Consider the following 21416-nt stretch of genomic DNA (forward strand, 5'->3'; position numbering starts at 1 on the left):
TGCATTTGCTAACTGGTGCTCCAGGATTTGAAAACATGATTTTTGCGCGTGTTTTGGAAGAGGAAAGAAGTCTCCCTGTAGGGAGGGAACACTACGCTGAGCGCGTTTCTCACGCTAATGCAGCCGGGAAGAGAATAGGAGCAAAGCGTGCAAAGCTTTTCAAAGGAAAGAGCAAAATTTTGTTTGTTTGTGGTTTTCTTCAAGGAAACTAACTTTTCAGCACTAAGATGATGCAACTGCCTGTAAATGGGTTTTTACCCACTAGCAGGTCCAAACCAAATGAAAACAATTACAGTAAAGACTACACACCACACGGAAGGTCTGATGAAGGAAGCCTGTTTCCAGCCACTGAGTGAGGAAATGTGAGCACACTCCTCTTGAATCTTACTAGCAAAATGCAGTAAAAAATGCCACATAAATCCCACACAACCACAGAAACAAATGGCTGTAGACTTCATAGATAGCACCTTAGCTCTGTAATAGATACTGCAAAGAAACCAAATGAGTCCATTGCTTTGATACAACAGAGTTTGTGTGCACAAGTCCAGCACTGTTATTTGCCAGGTAAGATATTCCATATGTTAACAACATATTGTTTTAATACCGTCTGTTGATTCCGTCTCTGGACTAAAAACATGTTTCTTAAGTAGAACCACTGTCCTGAGCAGAAGAGGGCTGAACAACCTATTCCTCGTGTAAAGCTCTCGCGGAATTAAAGACCATGAGTTTGTACGCTGATGGTTATTCAGCCATCCGTTAGGTACTCCGATTCCCCCCGGGAAAGCCTAATCATTTCTACTATTTTCATTCTCCATATCTTCATTCCTAGCCCCATGCATCACTTGACTCCTTGTCTAGAAAAGGGGACTCCAATTCATTTCACTGCTTAGCTGAGGAAAGTATCTGAGCCCCAAGCTAAAAGGCCCGCAGCACTTCCTCTGTTTCTGTAAGTGCTATTTTTAATGCATACATACAGAAGGTCATGATGCCAAAGGAGCTCTCAAGGAGAAAGTAAAAAACAGGGCCGAGCAGCTGGACAACACAGGGAGAGGCAAAGGGAACTGTATCAGCAGGAGGGCTGCTGACTCGCAGAGGAGATGCCCTATAAATGACAGCAAATACCTGCTATTCCCATTCCAGCTCGGGCATTTTTCCCGTTTACTAGGCTCTTCACATACTCTGATCAGTATTTACATGTAACAATTCATAGGACACTAGCAGTGTTGTACGCAGAGTGGTCTCAGACTCTGACAGAAGTAAGTAAGAAAAGGTAATCGCTTTCATTAGACCAACCTGCATGGCTGTTGCTTGCTTTTATAAACACAAATCTTATTCTAGCTGCTAAACCATAACCAAAAATAGAAACAGTTGGAAAGGTCAGTGGTTTGTTTTGTATTACTTACAGAAGTAGTAGTAATGTACATACAGCCTAAACATTCAAGTAAAAACTCTGGTGTCCAAACTAATGGTGGCATATGAGGATATAATTCTATTTGAACAGTAAATCCAGAAATTACACTTTGACTATCATAGTCACTTTGTAAAGGCTAAATCAAAAATACAATTAATTTTTCTTTTAAAATCTTTTATAATGGCTAAAGGTCATTTGATTGTTAAAGTTACTGCCACTTGGAGATACTCAGCACTTAGAAGAAGATAAATCCATAGGCAGTGAACATGTTAAGCAATTTGATCCCTTCCCTAGTTTAAGCCATTTTACTTCAAAGAAGATGCTAAATATAGCACATGATCGATCTGTACCTATGAGGTATCTCTGTATATGTGTATGTAAGATATATAGCTCCTAAGTGATCTGGTAATCTAAGGAATACCATCAAGAAAGAAAAACATTACAGTAATAGAATGATAGTATCTCTCCAGAATAATTAATCATTTTCTTCCTACACACACACTCACAAATACACGGTAATACATTTTCTGTAATTATTTTTGTGTCAAAAAAATTCAGACCATGGAAAGGCAATTTACTCAGTCATGATAATCCCGTATGTTTTAATTACTCTACTATAAACCAACAAATATTGCTTCCAGTGAATGCAATTACCTAAAAGCAGTAAAATATTCTTTATCACATCCATTGAGAGGAAAACAAAGGACTGACCTTTTCAGAGACTTTTTTCAATGGGCTAGGATCCTATGAAGAGATGCACAGATTTTGTATACACAGGTAAGTGTTTTCAAATGTTATTTCTCTTAGAATTCAACAACCATTGAGCTTTAAGTGGTGTTTCAGAAACACCAGGGGAATTCTCTCCCAGGTGCTTAGGACTACCTCACAGTGAGGTAGTCTTGCAAATATCAGATGAATTAAACAAATTACCTTTTTTGTTCTCATTTTAACTAGAATGCCAATTAAGCACTTGCCAGCATTTCAGACATCACTTAAACTTTTCATATCCCCACCCAGCTGACATCAGTAGCAAACTTGTGTTGATTTCAACAGCCTTTACCAGTAGCTGGTACTAAATTCAACAACAACAACAAAAATCTATTGACAATAATAGAGGAATAATCATAACAGAAATTTGTTAAACTAAAACTGAAGTATAAAGCTAAAAAATAAAATGTAATGGAGTTATCAAAAGCAACTTACCTTTTCCAAAAGAAGTCTTAAGCATAATGGAACATTATACAAAATGAATTAAAGGAAGGTAATAAACTTACTGATAATCAACATAGGTTTATGAAAAATTTTTCTTGTCAAACTAAACCTGATGTTTTTCTTGTACAGGATTACAAATTCAATAACAGTGATGATATAATAAGACCAAAGAATATAGTTCCTCTTTATCAAACAATCAATTCTAAGCTTGGAAGAAGGAAGTTTAAAAAAAAAAAAAAATCAAAAGAAAGAGGAAGAGAGAATTCAATCTATCCATCTATACATAAAGAAGTATATGAATTGGAAATGGGAAGGTTGTGCTACCTTTACATGGGACACTGCCAAAATACAGTACTGAGTCTACAATTCTGCAAGGATACTGTTAAACTGGGGAGGTCTGGAAAAAGGCACAGAAATTATTAAAGGACTTAAAAGACGCCATTTTGTCAAGACCCACGAGCTCAACCTACTTACTGTAAAAAAAGTAGGCTGATATGCTGTATGTACCAAGGTGGGAGATAGACTGAAAATGCCCTGTAGCATTGAGTTTAAAACTAATGTTCAAATTTTTAATCAATAAGGGTAATTAATTCAAATAGTTTACATTTTGAAAAATTCTTCATTCCCATACTTCTTCAACACAAAACTGTGTAAAAACCCACAAAGGCAGGAACCCTTAGTGATGATGCTACACAGGATGCTACACAGGTCTAACTGATAATCCCAGGCTTTCTGCCTAGCCTCAGGATATGTTTAGTGATACACTCATAAAACCTTGAGTTTTTGTCTTTTAGACCAAACAGAATTAGTGAGCAGAAATCTCTGTAGAACTGACATTTTTCATTAAAGATAAAAAATATATACATATAAGCCATTCAAAACCAGTTTGTACAAAATATGCGTTAGCAAAGCATGCAAATGGAGATACAGAGTAACTGCCTCCCAGAGAACAAAATCAACCTTTGAAATTAAGCAACAATATCAAGGACAAAATGTTTTTTAAGTCTGTTTTGCAATTATGACCATACTAACATTTCCACCACAGAGTGGGAGCGGGGAAAGAATGACTTTGCAAAACGGGGTTGTGAAAGAGCAATCCTGTTGGGTCAGACGGGGTTCTGATCACAGAGCCCACTATAAATGTCACTTAACAAATAATTTAAAAGTCGTGCAGAACATGACTATCTCATTCAGAAGACCTGAACTCAGTCTATATTGTGCTACCTGTAAATTGGTACTAAATATTAGAATTAAGCTTTCAGAGCATTCTCATACGATGCAAAAAAAAGGCATTATTTTAAATAAGAATCAATTCCCAAAACGTGATTGTACCCAAGTGGGGCTCCTCAGCCAGCATGCACAGGGTATGAATAAGAAAAGTGATCGGAAAGTGAATTCCCTTGCTCCCAATAAATTCCAGCTGCTTGTGAGAACAACTGGGACTGTGTGCAGACAAGGCATTCATTAAAATAACTAATAAGGGATTGAGTTGGACTTTAGGGAGACCCAAAACAGCTTAAAGGAAGAGCTGCTCCTCCTCAGGTTTGATCTGACCATCACTCACCCCATTCAGTTATCCAAACAGTTAATGGGGGTCAATACAAAGGTAACAGATATGGTAAAGCACAGAGTACTCTCAGAGCAAGAATGGCAGATGGGTCTTCTCGCATCCAGCAGCACAACCCAGTGGGTCACATCACATTATGCAAAGCCCCCTCAACTACACACCCCTCCTGCGGGTGAGCAAGAGGAGCACAAGACTCATGGGGGCAACACAGAAGAAAGCCTTACCAAAAATTATAATAGTTGGAAACAGTGTGTGGTGGGTTGAGCCTGGCTGGACACCAGGTGCCCACCAAAGCCGTTCTATCACTCCCCTTCTCAGCTGGACAGGGGAGAGAAAATGTAATGAAAAACTTGTGGGTCAAGATAAACAGGGAGAGATCAGTCATCAATTACCATCACAGGCAAAACACTCAACGTGGGAAAATTAGTTTAATTTATTACCAATCCAATCAGAGTAGGGTAATGAGAAATAAAACCAAGTCTTAAAAACACCTTCCCCCCACCCCTCCCTTCTTCCCAGGCTCAACTTCACTCCTGAATTCTCTACCTCCCCATCCCTGCACAGCGGGATGGGGAAGGGAGACTGTGGTCAGTTCATCACACGTTGTCTCTGCCACTCCTTCCTCCTCTCACTCTTCCCCTGCTCCGGCGTGGGGTCCCTCCCACGGGAGACAGTCCTCCATGAACTTCTCCAATGTGAGTCCTTCCCATGGGCTGCAGCTCTTCACAAACTGCTCCAGCCTGGGTCCCCCCACGGGTGCCATCCTTCAGGAACAGGCTGCTCCAGCCTGGGTCCCCGCCACGGGGTCACAAGTCCTGCCAGCAAACCTCCTTCAGCCGGGGCTCCTCTCTCCACAGGTCCACAGGTCCTGCCATGAGCCTGCTCCAGCATGGGCTGCCCACGGGGTCATGGCCTCCTTCGGGCACATCCCCCTGCTCCGGCGTGGGGTCCTCCCCGGGTGCGGGTGGAGATCTGCTCCCCCGTGGAGCTCCATGGCCACAGGGGCACAGCCGGCCTCCCCGTGGGCTTCTCCAGGGGCTGCCAGGGAATCTCTGCTCCGGCGCCTGGAGCCCTTCCTGCTGCTTTGAGCTGGGGGCCTGCAGGGCTGTTCCTCTCACATCTTCTCACACCTCTCTCTGGCTGCAATTGCTGCCGGAGAGAGGAGTGAGAATACGTGCCCTTTTTTCTCCCCTTCCTTAAATATGTTGTGCCAGAGGCACTACCACTGTCGCTGATGGGCTCGGCTTTGGCCATCAATGGGTCTGTCCTGGAGCCAGCTGGCACTGGCTCTGTCAAACATGGGGGAAGCTTCTAGCAGCTTCTCACAGAAGCCACCCCTGCAATCCCCCCCCCCGGCTAGCAAAACCTTGCCACGCAAACCCAATACAAGGTGCAACTGCATTTTTAAAACCACGTCAGGAAGCTAATCCTTTTGAATTCCACACAGACAAATCTTTATGACTTAGAGCAAATTTAGGAATATGTTTTTCTTTTACAGCTTACATGACACATTGATATTAGTGTTGGAGACCATTTGCCAAGAGAAATTACAGGCAAGGTTTCAGCAGTTTGTCTCATGAAAAAGCTGGCACTTGTCTGTCAAGTTGCTTTTTATTTTGCTTCTGTTTTCAGGATTTTTTGATTAAATTTATGATCTGATTCTGTAATGTTTGCAAAACTCTAGTTAAAGACATTCCTAATAAACACTCCCCACAAGGCATGAGGAACGTCTGTATCCTTCTCAGCAGACGCTATGAAAAACATTCAGTGGCAAGGCAAACTCATTAATTCCTGGAGTCCCTGGAACCTTCCACTACCACTAACCAGAAATAATTTAAATCAGGTATTTTGTATATTTCAGTCTTATCAATATTTTCTGAGAAGCTTCTTTCGTTTTGCCTACCCCTTGATAATCTAAGAGAAAAGGGCACTTATTTTCCACATAGAGAATAGAGTGATTGTAGAGTTTACAAAAATTGCCTCATTTGAAATTTTTCAGCTTTCTGAACACCATTGATCATCATGACCATCGATTTATAACCAGTGTTGGTACTCCTCCGGGACACAGTCAGGTGCTCAACGGCAACAGAAGATGTGTGTTTCCTAAAGGGGCAGGTGGGGTTTCTGAGCACATCTTGCCCAGCACACTACTACTTTATAGGTTATTTTCCACCAACACATGAATCGGAGGAATTAAATTTCTGGTGCAAGATGAGAAAGCAGGTGGCGATTATGCTCCATCCAAGTGAGTGAGTGTCACCAGGAAGGACAGAGCAGTCCTGAAGTGCCCAATATAAGCTTGAAATTCTATTTCAGAAATCCTACTCTTCAGAGCACTTCCCCATCACCACGAACCTGAAGACCTCAGGCTACCGATGTGTTCATTCTCACAAAAAAGCCGTGATCAGAGGAGCCAGAGCACACACGGGTGGCCAGATGCTCCAGGGAGCTTTCTGAAGGCCATGAGTCTCCTCAGCAGGGCACCCGATGTCCACATTGCACCTCAGAAACAACCACAGTTCAGACTTGGGCTCAGGAAAGGCTCTCTGCTCGTCTCCGTGACAGGAGACACCAGAGTCCTTGTATGACGGATGATGCTGCAGCTAGGAAGGGCCTTGGTCATCCTTCTTGCCCATCGTCGCCATGATGAAGTGAACCTGGGGCAGCCACCCCATACCAGGGCCTGTCCATACTCCAGAAAAGCACAGATACTGTAGCTTTTCCGATGAACCAACTTGCAGCATGCTCTTTCCCAACTCAGCCCTATAACCACAGCTTGATTTGAGCCATTACGCCATTATGTCTCTGCTGCTTCACGTGCAGATGAACGTGCCCTGGCCCGGGTAAAATCAGACCAGATTTTACCACGTGGTCCGCAGGACCAAAAGAGCCTCAAAGAGGCTTTCGGAAACATGTGCCGTTTCCTGGTGAGCTCTGTTGTTTCATCCCAATTACAACCCAAGATGAGAGCATAACATAGCTACATTTAAGAAGAAATATACTACATGAAAAAAGAAATAGCCATTTGCTGAGCCACAGATGCCATCACAGAATTAAAACTTCAATAGGAAGGAATTAAAAAATGAACAAGCACACTTAATTTCTATGCAACTCCTGCAGTTCCGGGTTGACGGTCAGAGCTGGATGCGTGCTGAAGGAGGGAAGGCTGCAAGCAGCACCCGCCGGCGCAGCCTGGCAGTCAGGCCCCGGGTTTGCTAACGCTGGAGGCGGCATTAGCCAACATGGCCACTGAAAACCGCTCCATGAGCTGCAGTTCTGAAGGCAGGAGGACACCAAGGCAATGGATTCATAAACACACCGATGCAGCTAAGGCATTCCTAACCTTTGCCGAAGGGACTGAATCTTTTGAAAATACAGCTGATTTGATCTGAAAGCTCCTTTGCAAATACTTCAGACAGTTGAACAGGCAAAAAAAGTTAAAAAAGAAACACTGTACCTTAAAAAAAGTTCATTGTAGAGACACTATGGCAACTCAGGGGAAAAAAAGAAGCGAGAAAGAATGATGATGTATGTGGAGAAAACACCACCACCACTGCCAAAAAGGGAACTCCATTGTAATTATGTATTTATGCTTTTTAATTATTTATGTATGCTTAGCAGTAGTAGTAGTATTATTATTATTCAAGGTAATGGTTCAGTGTATCTCACATCTGCATTTATTGTGAACAAATATGCATTCAAAACTGGTTAAGATCCAAAATGAGCAAGAAGAAAGCATGAGGATTCCCACGTTAAATCAAACTGCCACACTGTAATGCCAGTTGGAAAATGATCTTTTCCTTCCTCTTGCTTGCATGCAGGACTGGCAGAACGCTCCCATCCCGGGCCTTGGTTTTCCTCATGACTGAAACGTCAGCGTAAGCTCTGCTTTTTGATTTCCCTGCCCACCTCCCGTATACTCCCAACTTGTTTCATTGCAGAGATCAACCTTTGGTTGCAGGCCAGTGTTGCGAGAGGTGGCAGAGGAAGGCACCAGGAAAGGAAAGTTGCTTCAGCTAACGCCCAGATTCAATACGAGCATCTCCTTCGGTGAAGTGAAGACATAAAACAGAGGGTATCAAGCAATAGGGGAAGAGAGAGGCAAGTAAGAGACCATAAACATTTCTGCCAGACTCGACTGTCAGTGTACAAAAAACTGTCAAGAAAAAGGCTGCAAGAAAAGAAAGATTTCTGGTACCTATGATGATAGCAGAGGGGACAATTACACCTGACGGAAAAAAAGAAGAGAAAGAAATGTGTGACTCCACACAGAACTGAGTAAGTCCAGAGAATTAAAATACACAAACACATCAGAATACAAAATATAAAGGGGTACGTAACAGGGGGATGTATAACAAAGTACAGGCAAACGCAGCAGAGGAAATACAGACACTGGCTATCAGCTAAAAATATGGATTTGAAGAGGACAGAGAAAATAATGCCCACAAACAAAGCAGCAAATGAAAAACATCTATTTGCAGACAGATGTTAGGGAGCAGAAGTATATTTTACTTGCTGATTTTTTTAAAGCTCTGTTTGCTACGATAATTTTAATTTTGAAAATTTTTTCTCCAGAAATTGGGAAACCATATGGAAAAATGAACATTTTCTCTGTGTCTGTCCACCACTGACATTGTAACTAGAGATGATGCTCAGATGTACAAGCCATACACACCAACCTTTAAAAAGGGAGACGGCAAGAACAGAGAGTGACAAAGGCAGGGAGAGTCTCTCCTTTCTCACAACCTATGTGTATTTTAAATTTTTTCCCCCTTTGTCCCCCATACTTCCTTTAGCAATCCTCAAATGTGTATTATGCATAAAAGCTAATTTTACCACAGAGGCCTGCTTCAGCATGCTTTTGATATTAGCAGAGGTTCAGTTATAAATAGTAAGCTAATATTTTTTCCAGAGGAAAACTAAAATCTTGAACCTTGCTCCTTTCAAGCATTCAGCTGCTTTTCAATTATAAGGCTACTGTGGGCAAATTTGCAAACCACCCCACAAAAAAATTAGTGCTTTTCTCTCAGGACCCTTAGAAAATACATACAGAATATAATATGGAGAGTAAGAACTGCAAGAGAAGAAAAATATGTACAGCCTTCTGAATGGGACATATTTGTTCACGGGAATAATAATTAAGAATACATTTTACATGTTGTTCCAGTATACTTGGCCCTCTTTTTATCTGATTATCTGCAAATGCTATTTCAGAAGCAGTTTAGTATCCAGATCAAATCAAATTTTAAATATATGTGTTTGTGTGTGTTTATGTGCATATATACATGTGCGTAAACAAAAAATCCACCTACAGAGAACTGCTGCAGTTCATAAAATCACACCCTTAACTTGCCTTTTCATACACCATTAGTAAATGTGTCTACTTTTATTAAGATGACCTGAAATTCATCCTGCAAGGTCAACCCTGACCTTTCAGAAACAAACTGTGACCACACCATTAATCTGCCAGCCAACATAAAACCAGGTTTCTGCAACCTACTCTCAGTAAGGCGTAAATATGCATACAAAACTTCTACTTCCAACAAACGCTTCAGTGTTGTGGACTTGGTGCTTTTCAGCAGGAAATTCTTCCTCTATAATTCTTCTAACATGCATTTGTTATAAAATCGTACTTCTACACCAGCCTGTTTCCCTCTCCTTCCAGCAGCACAGCGTCTCTGCCGTCTGTAAGCAGCAAGGATTCACATGTGGTTTTTAACTCATGTCAGCAGACATACAGAAATTGCCACTGTTTAAAATGTGTTTACAAGTGAAAAAAACTGAAATTTGAGTGGCTCCCATTGTAACCTGAATGGTTCATCTTTACAGCAGACAAGACTTGTAGCAACTGAGCACAAACACTTACACCGAACCACAAAACATTGTGTTCAATTATTAGGAGATGAATTACTTAACAAAGCATTTCTTTTTACTGTATTATTTACTCTCTTTTCACTTCAGAGTAGAAAAGCAAAGCAACTCCTATTTTAAAACAGCTGTGCTAAAAGGCTACTTCAAAAACTCATTACTGAAAGCCACATACCAGATTTCACTTTAAGTTTACTATTGTTCAATCTTTCCTCGTAGACTGAAGTTCACAGTGTGCTACTGCCTTATAATACTTCTCTGTTCCCAAAAGACTGTAAATGTATCCGGAGAAACTTCATTCCCAACTATCCATCTCATTCTTTTTTGAGGATTGGCTATAGTGCAATTGCTTTATCTCCAGTACTTTACACTTAGTTATTAGCATGCTAAGAGCTACCAGTTCTCAGCAACTCCATCTTTTAGCATGCAGGGAGGCTCTGCATGAGTATAGTAATTTGCCTTTATGATAAACAAAGATGGAAAATGAAATTATAACATTAAAATGTTAGTTACGCTGCAATAGCTACTAAGCAGTAACAATGGGAATATCAAAGCCTACAATGGTACTTGAGAAAATAACAAACTTAAAGTACACTACTACAGATTAGCTCAATACCTAGAAATAGCATTTGTGCAATAATACAGCCTCTAAAACCTCCATTGAAAAATGGCATTTCACTGGCACCGGGTCTTGAACAAATGTAACGATATAGTCATTACTTACTGGTTTAGTGTCACATCTAGGATGAAAGATGATCCAAAAGCATCGACCTGGAAGCTGGCTCGAGCAATGTGGGTAGACTGCAATATTGAAAAGGCTGGAATTAGTATTCAGCCACAATAAAACATATCATACAGGTTTCTGAATGCACAAAGTAAATATATTTACTAAGTAGCAATATGCCATTAAGCAAATAAAATTGCCTTGAAACAGACAAAGCAGTCAATGATAACAAATAAAAGATCTGTTTTCTGAATCTACAAGACTTACTCAAGAATTCCCAACAACACAACCTGTGACCTTAGTAACCTTCCATCTCAACTCATCCACACCATAGGAAACAGCTCTTCTCTTCGACCTTCCATCCTGGGCAAAATGCTGAGCAAATGAAAGTGGAAGACTTCTCCTGGCTCATGTGTTATTTGTTCCTTAACCTGACTCTGGACACAAACCAGTGGAGAGACATTACTGGTTGGGTCAGACCGGGATACACTCACAAATCTCACCAACATTACTTGAAAGAAACTGTTCATTCAGACAGGCTCTCATTTAAGCCCATATAGTGAGGTGACAGCAATGGGCTAAAATCTGATTAGTTGCATTTTCTGTGAAGTTCTGACTCGCCACCCTGTAACCCATCTCCTCCAAAAGGCTCCCAAAACTCCAAACCCCTGAGCACTCACTAAAACCAAAGAAAAATGGGTGTTAGAGAAACACGTATCTATTTCTTTTTCTCTTGCTTTCTTTCTTTCCTTCTTTCTTCGCGATATATTTTCCCTGAATTAATTGCTTTCATTCAGTCCTATAGAGAACAAACATGAGAATACTTTTTAACTCACAATCTGCCAGAAATAGAACATTTACTCTAGCAGCAGTGGAAGAAAATACTCAGCTATCCGATAGAAATGCAACAGTTGTTTCTAGACCTGAAAACTCCCAAGAAATGGAGCAGCCATGTTATTTAACTAATTAATAGGAAAAGCTACTTTCAGACATTTTGGAGCAGTTTCAACTTTGTTCTTATTTTCCTTCCATTGAAATCTGCACATTAAGATTTGAAGCATGTAGACAGAGGAATCTAAGAAGAAACACTGAACAACCACTTACAACTCTAAACTACACTTCTCTAAATAAAGACAGGATAGTAGAACTGTGACAAATGATTTATTGAAAACTCTGGGAAACACAGGACAGGATGGGATAATGTGAATCATCAAATTCACTCTCTCTAAAACTACTGGCAGGCTTTCAATAGGCATTAAATCCAGAAGGGTTGAGAATACCAGTTTCCCTGGAGAAGAACAGCAACAAAAATATGGGAAATTAAGGGAATCATGACTTTTTTGTTTATTACATATTTGAGTTGCCCTACAACAGAATGCTTTTTTTATGTCTATATATACAAGCTTTAATATTCATAAATTAAAAACGCATCACCATGAATACATATTTACAAACATTTGATTATTTTAAAAAAAAAAAGTCAAGACTGCTTCTCTTATTAGAGGCTGCTCAGGCTGAGTGCCCTTTAGAAAAATGCCTAGCTGTGCCACTGCAGTAAACGAGCCTACAAAATTGCATGATGAGAAATTCCAGATATTTAAACTTCTGTTTAGAAAGGATGCAGCATTAACTGGAAAGCTTCTTAGAAGGCCCCTCAATTCACAGAGTCAGATGTCCTTTCAGTTATCCCCATTATATCTAACTTGCTTTGTAACGGAGCCCATGGGACTTCACTAAGTGGTTCTTGTAATTTCTGCACGATTAAAGAGCACCTCTTTTGAACAAATGTATAAACTTTGACCAACTAACTGAATATAACATATATTTTACCTTATCTGGGTAAATAATTTCACTGATTAATTACCATCGATATTAAAATCCTACTTTCTACCCAAAAAAGCCTCAAAAAAAAAAAAAAAAAAGGCAGCAATTGCCTCACCTCATCCATTTTGATCCCTTTTTGAAATTTAGGGATTCAAGCTTGCCCCAAGTGACCGGTGACACAGCCAGCTGGCACCTGCGAGGCAACGACGGACACCCACAGCATGTACAGACACCCACAGCACATATGGCCACCCACACGTAGGACCACCATTTAGCCGTTTCTGGACTGCAGCAGCTAGCACATCCATAAATACAGCAAAACCGACCATTAACAAATTTGCAAGTTAGCATCTGCATTTCTTTTCCAACTCTCGGGCAGCAGAGTTTGCTCTGAATGATTTTACATGTCCATCTTCTCTTGCTAGGCGTGAATTTTTAGGCTGCTGCTCATAAAGAGGATGTGACAGGCCAAGAACCAAATAGGCTACCAAGGGCCAGCACTAATTTTGTCATTCCCTTGTTCCACTGCAGCCCTTCACTTACCTACCTGCACCGCAACCACCACTTTCTGATCAAAGGAGTAACGGCAGCCCAGCTGTTCGCTTGTCATCATTACATTATTAATTGCAAAGAACATTCTACAGCACTTTACTATTTCTGTTTGTTAACAACATAGCTACATATGCTATCATTTAGCTCTGTGTACACAGTATAACCAAGTCTTCTATAAAACCATATGCTGGTACCAAAAGAGAATTCGTCAGTAAGGAAGAATGTAAAAAGCCTAACTTAAATTTCTAAACGTGCATATACTGAACGTGGCCTTTGTCATTAAAATGTACTCACCTCATTCACTGTAAAGGCAAAAATGACTAGGGTTTTTTGGTTTGCTTTTGTTTTTAACTGCTAGGTATACTGCATCATATTGATTTGGTCTGCGAAATTTCTTTCTTTGAACATGACTCCAAGATAAACAATTACAAGGCTAATGTATTCCTGAGGTGACCCTCACAGTTATTCCCTGACAGAAGCTGTTAATGTGGATTTAAGAGACAAAATGCCTATTAATAAACCAAGATGAAAAACATTACACCCCCAAGACAAGCCGTGCAAACCCAGGAAGCTCATCATTAAGTTTAAGCTCAAATGCAATCAAGCATATCTAAAATGTATCCCAAACCTACTGAGATACCAAGATGCACATTTTGGAGAGCCAGACAAACTCAGTCCTTCCCTGAAATTGCAGCCCTTCCTTCAATCCTGTGGTTGTAAAACACTGCAACACTGTTTGAGTACTGTTGTGTGCTGCCAAAAAATGGACAGTTCTGCTCCATCCTGGCCACATGTTTCCATCTGCTCTCCCTAGTCAGCTTGTGTGAGATCAGAATCAGAAAATTAATCATTACTTGGAATGGATCTGTCTTCTGTCAGACAAATAAGCTGATCCAGATAAACTATATAGTCACACAATGAGTAGATGTGATGGAAAGAAGCTGGAGGGGACATGCAAGAGGGAATGAAGAGAAAGACAGATTCCCCCTTTCAATGGCAGCTCACAGATCTCATTCAGCGTAACAAAAACCTGCACCTTAAGAGTGCCAGCTAGTACATTTTTTAGGATAACAATTCTTCCGAGTATCTGGTTAAGAAACACAAAATAAAGAAATGGATTTTAAAAAGTCTTGGCTCTACATTATTTTTAAGCACATCTACCTGCCCGCTCAGTGAATAGGTAAAATGGCCAGCTGCAAAGGAAGCTTACACTCTTAGACACATGTCAATAAAAGAACCCAAAGAAAGGAGATAAGTACTTTTATTCCATCTGTATCACCTCGTTCAAGCAGAAGTAACAAGAAAGACACCTGCAAAGGCTCCTCTAAACCACTGAAGCAAGACAATCAATTATGTCATTCAGCGCTCAAACCAAGGAACCTTCTCAGAAAATTCGAGGCTTTCAACCACCATAGGCATGACATGTTGACGGCTGTCGTGGTTTAGCCCCAGCCAGCAACTAAGCACCACGCAGCCACTCGCTCGCCTCTCCCTCCCCTGGTGGGATGGGGAGAGAATCGGGGAAAAAGACCTTGTGGGTTGAGATAAAAACAGTTAAATAGGACAGCAAAGGAAGATATACTGAAGATGATAATAACAACAACAATAATAATATCGATACAGGAATATACAAAAACAAGCGATGCACAATGCAACAATTGCTCACTACCCAGTGATCGACAGCCTGTGCCGGAGCAGCAATTCCCACCCCCCGGCCAACTCCAGTTTATGTACCAGGTATGATGTTATATGGTAGGGAGTATTCTTTTGGCCAGTCTGGGTCAGCTGTCCTGGCTGTGCCCCCTCCCAGATTCTTGTGCACCTCCTCGCTGGCAGAGCATGGGAAGCTGTAAAGTCCTTGTCTTAGTGTAAGCACTACAACTACTTGGCAACAACAAAAACTAGTGTGTTATCAACATTATTCTCATATTAAACCCAAAACACAGCACTATACCAGCTATTAGGAAGAACATTAACTCTATCCCAGCCAACATGAGGACAACGGCTGACAACTGAGTCATAAAAGGGGAGTTCTTGGAGACCGGGAGAGATGCACTCAATGCAGAACACGAACAAAAGCCAGGAAAGGAGAATCTAGCACCTTAATGGAAGAGCGCGGTGCCGTGCCTCCGACGCAACCAAAAAGTTCTGAAATTTTAATGTCATGCAACTAAAGAATTAGCTGCACTACTTTCAGATGCAATTTCTAGTGGCACATAAAGCATACTACCCTCCAAACCCCCCACTACAGAAAATACTTAGCATCTCATGCATCTAATGCAAATATGCAAGAGCTAACTTTCATCAAAGCTTGAAAAGTTTAAGCATCTCAGTGAATGTCTGAAAGGAATCAAAAGTAAATGGAGTGGAAAGGATTATTTCAAATCACTAAGAACAAAGACATTTTATTTAAAACAAATGTTAAAAGCTTGAATCTTAGAAAAAAAAGAAAAAAAACACCGGTACACAAACCTTCCTGCCAAATCAAGAGGGATTCAACTGAAATTATTTTAAATCACCAGCTCCATGCCTCAGGGAACACTGCCGTAAGAGAGGAGACGGGCAATCAGTATCAGGTAAGACTGTGTTACCATTCCAAAGAAACAGGACAGAATAATGGTGATTTCTGATACAGTCCCTTCAGTGCCCCTGCTGGCGATCAGTTTTCTACAGAAACTGGCCCAGAACAATGAGCATCTGCCAAGGGAATACACGTACATAAACTACAACCAACGTGTATCATTGCAGATCAATGGTGAGCCTCGCTGCACTGTACTGTTGGTAATCCTTCTTTAATAATCAAACTAATATGAATTTTGAAAGGAAATCTTTTAGAAATTCTCCTCGCATTGTAATTAGTTGGGTGTTGAAAGCAGCATAGTAACAAGATGACTAATATTTTTTCTTAATTAAAATAAGGAAAAAGATCATTAAAAGTATATTGTGATATAATGTGTAATTCCTCATAATACATGTTTCTTACTTCTAAAGTATCCTTCATAAAGCACTTAAGATGCTTTTTAATACGTTTTGCTGGAAGAGATAACAGCAATTTCTATCAAGAGAAGAATGCCTGCTTTTAGAAACTATGAGAAAATCCTGTTTATATGTTTGCCCTTTGGTGTAAACAATTTTATATTTACTACTATTTATATCATTGTGGCTTCTAATTAAAAGTTTCTGATCAAGTTTGTAGACTCGAAAGAAAAGCGTCTGAGAGAATAGAGAGAGAAAATAATACAGAATCTTATAACAAGAGGTAACTTAAAAGCTATGCTTCAGAGCTTGTAAAAACAGTAAGGTTTTATAGCAGACATTCTGAGAGCCTGTCACACTTACAAAATTCCTCAGATATTCAATTTTCCCCCCTCTCTAATAAGAGAATAGAAACCTCAGCTTGTTAGCAATCCTTTAAGTGTGTATGGAATGATTGTGTCTTAAATTCAGTAAGGACACAGCTAAGTCCATGGGAAATCAAAATAAATATATTAATGAAATTAAATGAAAAAAATATACTAAACATTTTATGTAGATTTACCTAAAAAGAATTTTAACTGTGGTTTTGAAAATAACTGTTACACTTAAATTTAGTAGTAGAGGAATATAGTGCTAATTGGCACACAGTACACATAATGAAAGGACATTTTTCAGCCTCAGTTGTGTTGTAACAAATCTAGAGTTACAGAGTGTATTGTTGCTGTAAGTAAAATAAGAAATTGGTTAAAAAAGATTACTTTTCTACTTGTACTGGGAAGAAAAAAAAACAACCCACAACTTTGCTCAGAGACAAAATTCAGAAATAAGCCTATGTCTAATACTAAAAATTAGTATCTCCAAGCCAAAGAATCTTTTTTTAAAAAAACACAATAAAATATAAATGCAACATGATTTCCTCAGGCCTCCTGTATCACCATTTGCATATACCTGATTTTAATCAAAAGTTCAGTGTCACTGCACTGGATTCACATCTCACAGTGTATTAAAAAACTGCAAACCCTCTTTTTTACTTTCCCTAGCATTCTCAAAGTATTTATAGGCACTCATTTACTATATTAATCACCATTATTTATAATTCTTCATGCAAGCTCCCTCTTTTTATTCATTGCATAAATCTAAATATCTATGGGGCTTTTTTGGGAGGTTTTTGTTTAACAAAAAAAATGCGGAACAGAATCATGGTTTGATGAAAAGGCTTTTACAGTTGCCTCTTTGGGGTACATTTAGTAAAGAAACGTCATTTATTCTCAGGAAAAGTTAGAAATAAGAAAAGGTTTTAAGAGATCCATGTTCATTTTTGAATCCTGGATCACGTATCTGTTCTCCATGCCAAATGAAGGTGGGCCATCAGCTGGAGCAGGGTGCCATGGCCCAGTTCACTTTGGTGGGGTTTCGCCTGTTCTCAGCAGACGAAGATCTTGACAAAGTTGTAAACGTGACCTAAAATAGCTTTCCTCTGCATAAACATCACAGCATCAATGAAATCACAGTCAGAAGCAAGGACTACTTGTGCCTCTAAAATGCCAGTAATTATTCTTCTCAATAGTAAAAAACAAAAAAAATCTCTTTTACTATTTATTTGTGGGTTTGAAATCAGAGGCTGTTTGCATTTACTCAATATGGCAAAGTAAAAGAGGTCCTCAGAAACATGGATGAGGGGAACAGCACCAGGAAAAAGCAGTCCTGCGCACAAACCGATGCAATGCATTACGCAGGTGTGACCACTGCAGATCCCATGCCTGCGTAGCGGCAGGGATCCTTCTGAGCTCCCACCGAGGTGTGATGCTGAGCTCTGATGGACTCGGCTATATCTGCTCACACATCTCACCCTAGACCTCCACCCGGCACTCCAAAACTGTAAGCATCTTTGAACATTCACAACAAACTGACTAAGTAAAAATAATTCTTATTTTCCCCTGAAAACTTCTCTTCTTGCTCTCCTTCCTCGCCTCCACTTCAACTTTCTCAAAAAATTCACCCAAGGTTAAATGATGGAGCAGTGAAGACAGGAGAACTCTCGGGCTGTCACTGCTAGCAGATTTAGCATGAACTACCATTTGATCTCACAGATCTGAAAGGACAAATTTAAGTAACTGAATGGGCAAGATGCTGCTTCCCAAGAGGCAATCTAACACTGCTTTCCAGCACCAGATCTTATACTCACTGTGCTTTTATGTATAGAGCATGATGTTGATTTGACTTTAAGAAAATTTTAGTTATAACTTTTGATTTCCTGTGAGACTAATTACTGCAACTTCTGTTGTTGTGAGAGTCTTCAAATCCCAGTGAAAGGAAGAACTGCAAGCACTTCTGGGAAGCCATAGTCCTTTTTTTTTTTTTCTTTTTTCTGAAAAGGAAGTAGCAATGATTCGTGTAGAAGGAGTCACATTTAACTAACATGCAAGAGGTCTTAAATACATCACTATTGGGGCAAAAAACGAAAAATTGGTGACTGCTCAACCCCATGTTTTTAAAATGCTTTTGACAAGGTTCTTCATCAAAGATTAATGGCTAGGAAAAGTATGATAAAATAGGTTATTACAAAGGTGCTTAATAAAGTACTGAGTTACAAGTAGGATACAAGGGAAAGCCATGAATGACAGCTTGTAAAGTTCAGAATGTTTTCCTGCCGTAATTCATACAAAAACTTTGACAACCATTGAAGATCACACTTCCCAAGAGAGGGAGCAGAGCAGAGCCTCACCCCGTGACACAGGGACACTGTAGTTTCCACTGCCTCCCACAGCGACTGTAGGTTTCAGAGGGTCAGATAATAACACCAAGAGCAAGGCTAGATACAACAGCAGTAGAGCAACGTGTTCCACCCATCTCACTAGATACCACAGGACTTGACTGCGCAACCACATGGTGAACCTACCTCTTTGTGAAGAAGCATGAGGTCAGAGGGGAAGGACTCAAACAAGGAAACAAATCTCTCTCCAATGAAATAACCCCTCTCCCAAGGATGCCTGGCAGTTTCGAGTGGGCAGAACCCAAATGAGCTGCTACGCGTGCACAGCTGCAGCACGAGAGGCAAGCACCGACGCACAACGCATCCGCAGGGGAGCGAACACAAAACAAGGGCAGCAGCGCACGCGCTGTAGGCAGCGCTTGAGGATGGACCCATCTGGATCGCTGTGTCATTCAGCTGTAGAAAGGACTATTGTCTCAAGGACACCATTTAGGCAAGAAGGAAAGCTCAAGGGATCAAGAGGAGTGAAGGCATTTCCCTCATCGAAGCAGATGGTGCCTTGAGGTCATTTTTAGCTGCATGTTTTCCAAGCTCTAAAAGGAATCAATAACATTTAGAGAAAGGTCCCTTTTCAGCATCTCTTGTAAGCTTCAGAAACGAAGGAACAGAGTTCCACTACCAGAGGAATCTGCAAAAACCCTCCATTAACATCGCCTTTACATTACAAATAAAGCATTCAAACATAATAAAAACAGCGTGCACCAGGTGCTGCAGGCTTTAGATTGTATTGGGTCTGGCTGAGATGGAGTTAATTTTCCCCACAGCAGCCCACATAGTGCTGTGCTTTGTATTGATAGCTGGAAAGGTGTTGATAACCCACCAGTGTTTTGGCTGCTGCTGAGCAGCGCTGGCACAGCATCAAGGCCATCTCTCCAACATTCCCCACCGCCACCAGCAGGCTGGGGGTGGGCAAGGTCTTGGGAGGGGACACAGCCAGGACAGCTGACCCAAACTGGCCAAAGGGATATTCCATACCATACAATGTCATGCTCAGCAATAAAAGCTAACAGAAGAGGCAGAGGGAGCGCATTCAGGTTTTTTTACAACGTTTGTCTTCCGGAGCAACCGCTACACATACTGAAGCCCTCCTTCCCGGGAAGTGATGGATATCACCTGCTGATGGGAAGCAGAGCATAAAACTTTTGTCTGCCTTTGCTTCCACATATGGCCTTTGCTTTTGCTTTATTAAACTGCCTTTATCTTGACCCACATAGTTTTCCACCTTATTTTCTCCCCCCCATCCTGCTGAGGAGGGGAGTGATAGAGTGGCTTGATGGCACTTGACACCCAGCCAAGGTGTCCTGGTTTCAACCCACTACAGTCCTTTTTGGACACCAACTTTGCTCCTTTATACAACAAGTATGTGACCAAAACATTTTTCAGCAACGCAACGACATATTCCAAACATTTTCAACTGGTCTTACATTTAGTTTGTATACAGAAGAAAGCTTTACCAAAAGATTAGCTCTTCCCACTGGCCTAGAGCCTACCAACATGGCTAACTTTTCCCATAAACGGTTCTCAGCCAACAGCAGAAAGTTTACTAACATTTTGTAAGCACCACAGACTAGGAAGAGCCCGATGAAACTTGCAGACTCTTAGGCATGCCAATACATTGCCCAATCATCTCCACACACAGTACTTTTAAAATACGACTCACCCTCTACATTTAAGTATCAAAGTCTTGTTTAAAGTTGAAAAGAGCGACAAAAGCACAGTTCAAAACTCCTTTTCCTCTTGATACAGCCTAGGAGAGCAAAATGAATCAACATTTTCACTGTATATATTTTCTGAAACAGCCAATGGATTTTTTTTTCATTTTTTTTCACGAAATTTCAGGGGCTGAAATACTCTAAGGAGACATTTCCGGAACAGACTGTGTTCCTACATACTGCTACTCTTCTGGGCAATTTTTGAGCTGTAAGTCAAGGCTGTAGCCTCCACACTCCCATACATCACACTTTCAGAATCAAGGCACCATTAAAAGGCATTTCCCCACACAAACTTTTTCTAAACCTTTTATTAATATAACATTCTGAAATATGCTTTTTCTAAAGCATGGTCACTTGCTACAGTTTTCTGGTCCAGTAACATTCATTTTACTAATACAAAAAAAAAAAAAAAAAGATTGTAGAGTGAATTTGGTGTCAAGTAAACCAGAGCTCATCAAATTACAAGAGGTATCACCAAATTTCACTGTCTAATGGCAAATGCCCAGCTACAATGCCATGCTTCCTAGCTTTCTTTAACTGAATCCAATTTGCAAGTTGGACTCCTACTGACTCAACAGTTAAAGAGATCCACATCATTTGCCACTTCCTTTGATTTCTACATAATCATGTCTTTAATTTCAGGTGACACTGGCTTTCCACTTGAACTTACCCAACCAGCCAAGCCCCATCATGGAAGTGCACACCATAGCCTAGCAGAACCCATCCTGTCCATGTGCTCAGCACTCCCATGCCACCGTTGCTGCTCAATGCTCACACAATAAAGTTTCAGGGAAAAA

General features: G+C 40.6%; 1 protein-coding gene across 1 annotated transcript in view; it reads right to left on the reverse strand.

Annotated features, from left to right (window-relative positions):
* ADAM22 (ADAM metallopeptidase domain 22) overlaps positions 1 to 21416 on the reverse strand; it is a 137483-nt gene that overhangs the window by 108213 nt on the left and 7854 nt on the right. Inside the window, exon 3 of the mRNA XM_082015337.1 lies at positions 10783 to 10859. Coding sequence (XP_081871463.1) covers positions 10783 to 10859 — 77 coding nt within the window. The remainder of the gene's footprint in view (positions 1 to 10782; positions 10860 to 21416) is intronic.

Source organism: Phaethon aethereus, assembly GCF_964289735.1.
Source record: "Phaethon aethereus genome assembly, chromosome: 2".
Taxonomy (NCBI): domain Eukaryota; kingdom Metazoa; phylum Chordata; class Aves; order Phaethontiformes; family Phaethontidae; genus Phaethon; species Phaethon aethereus.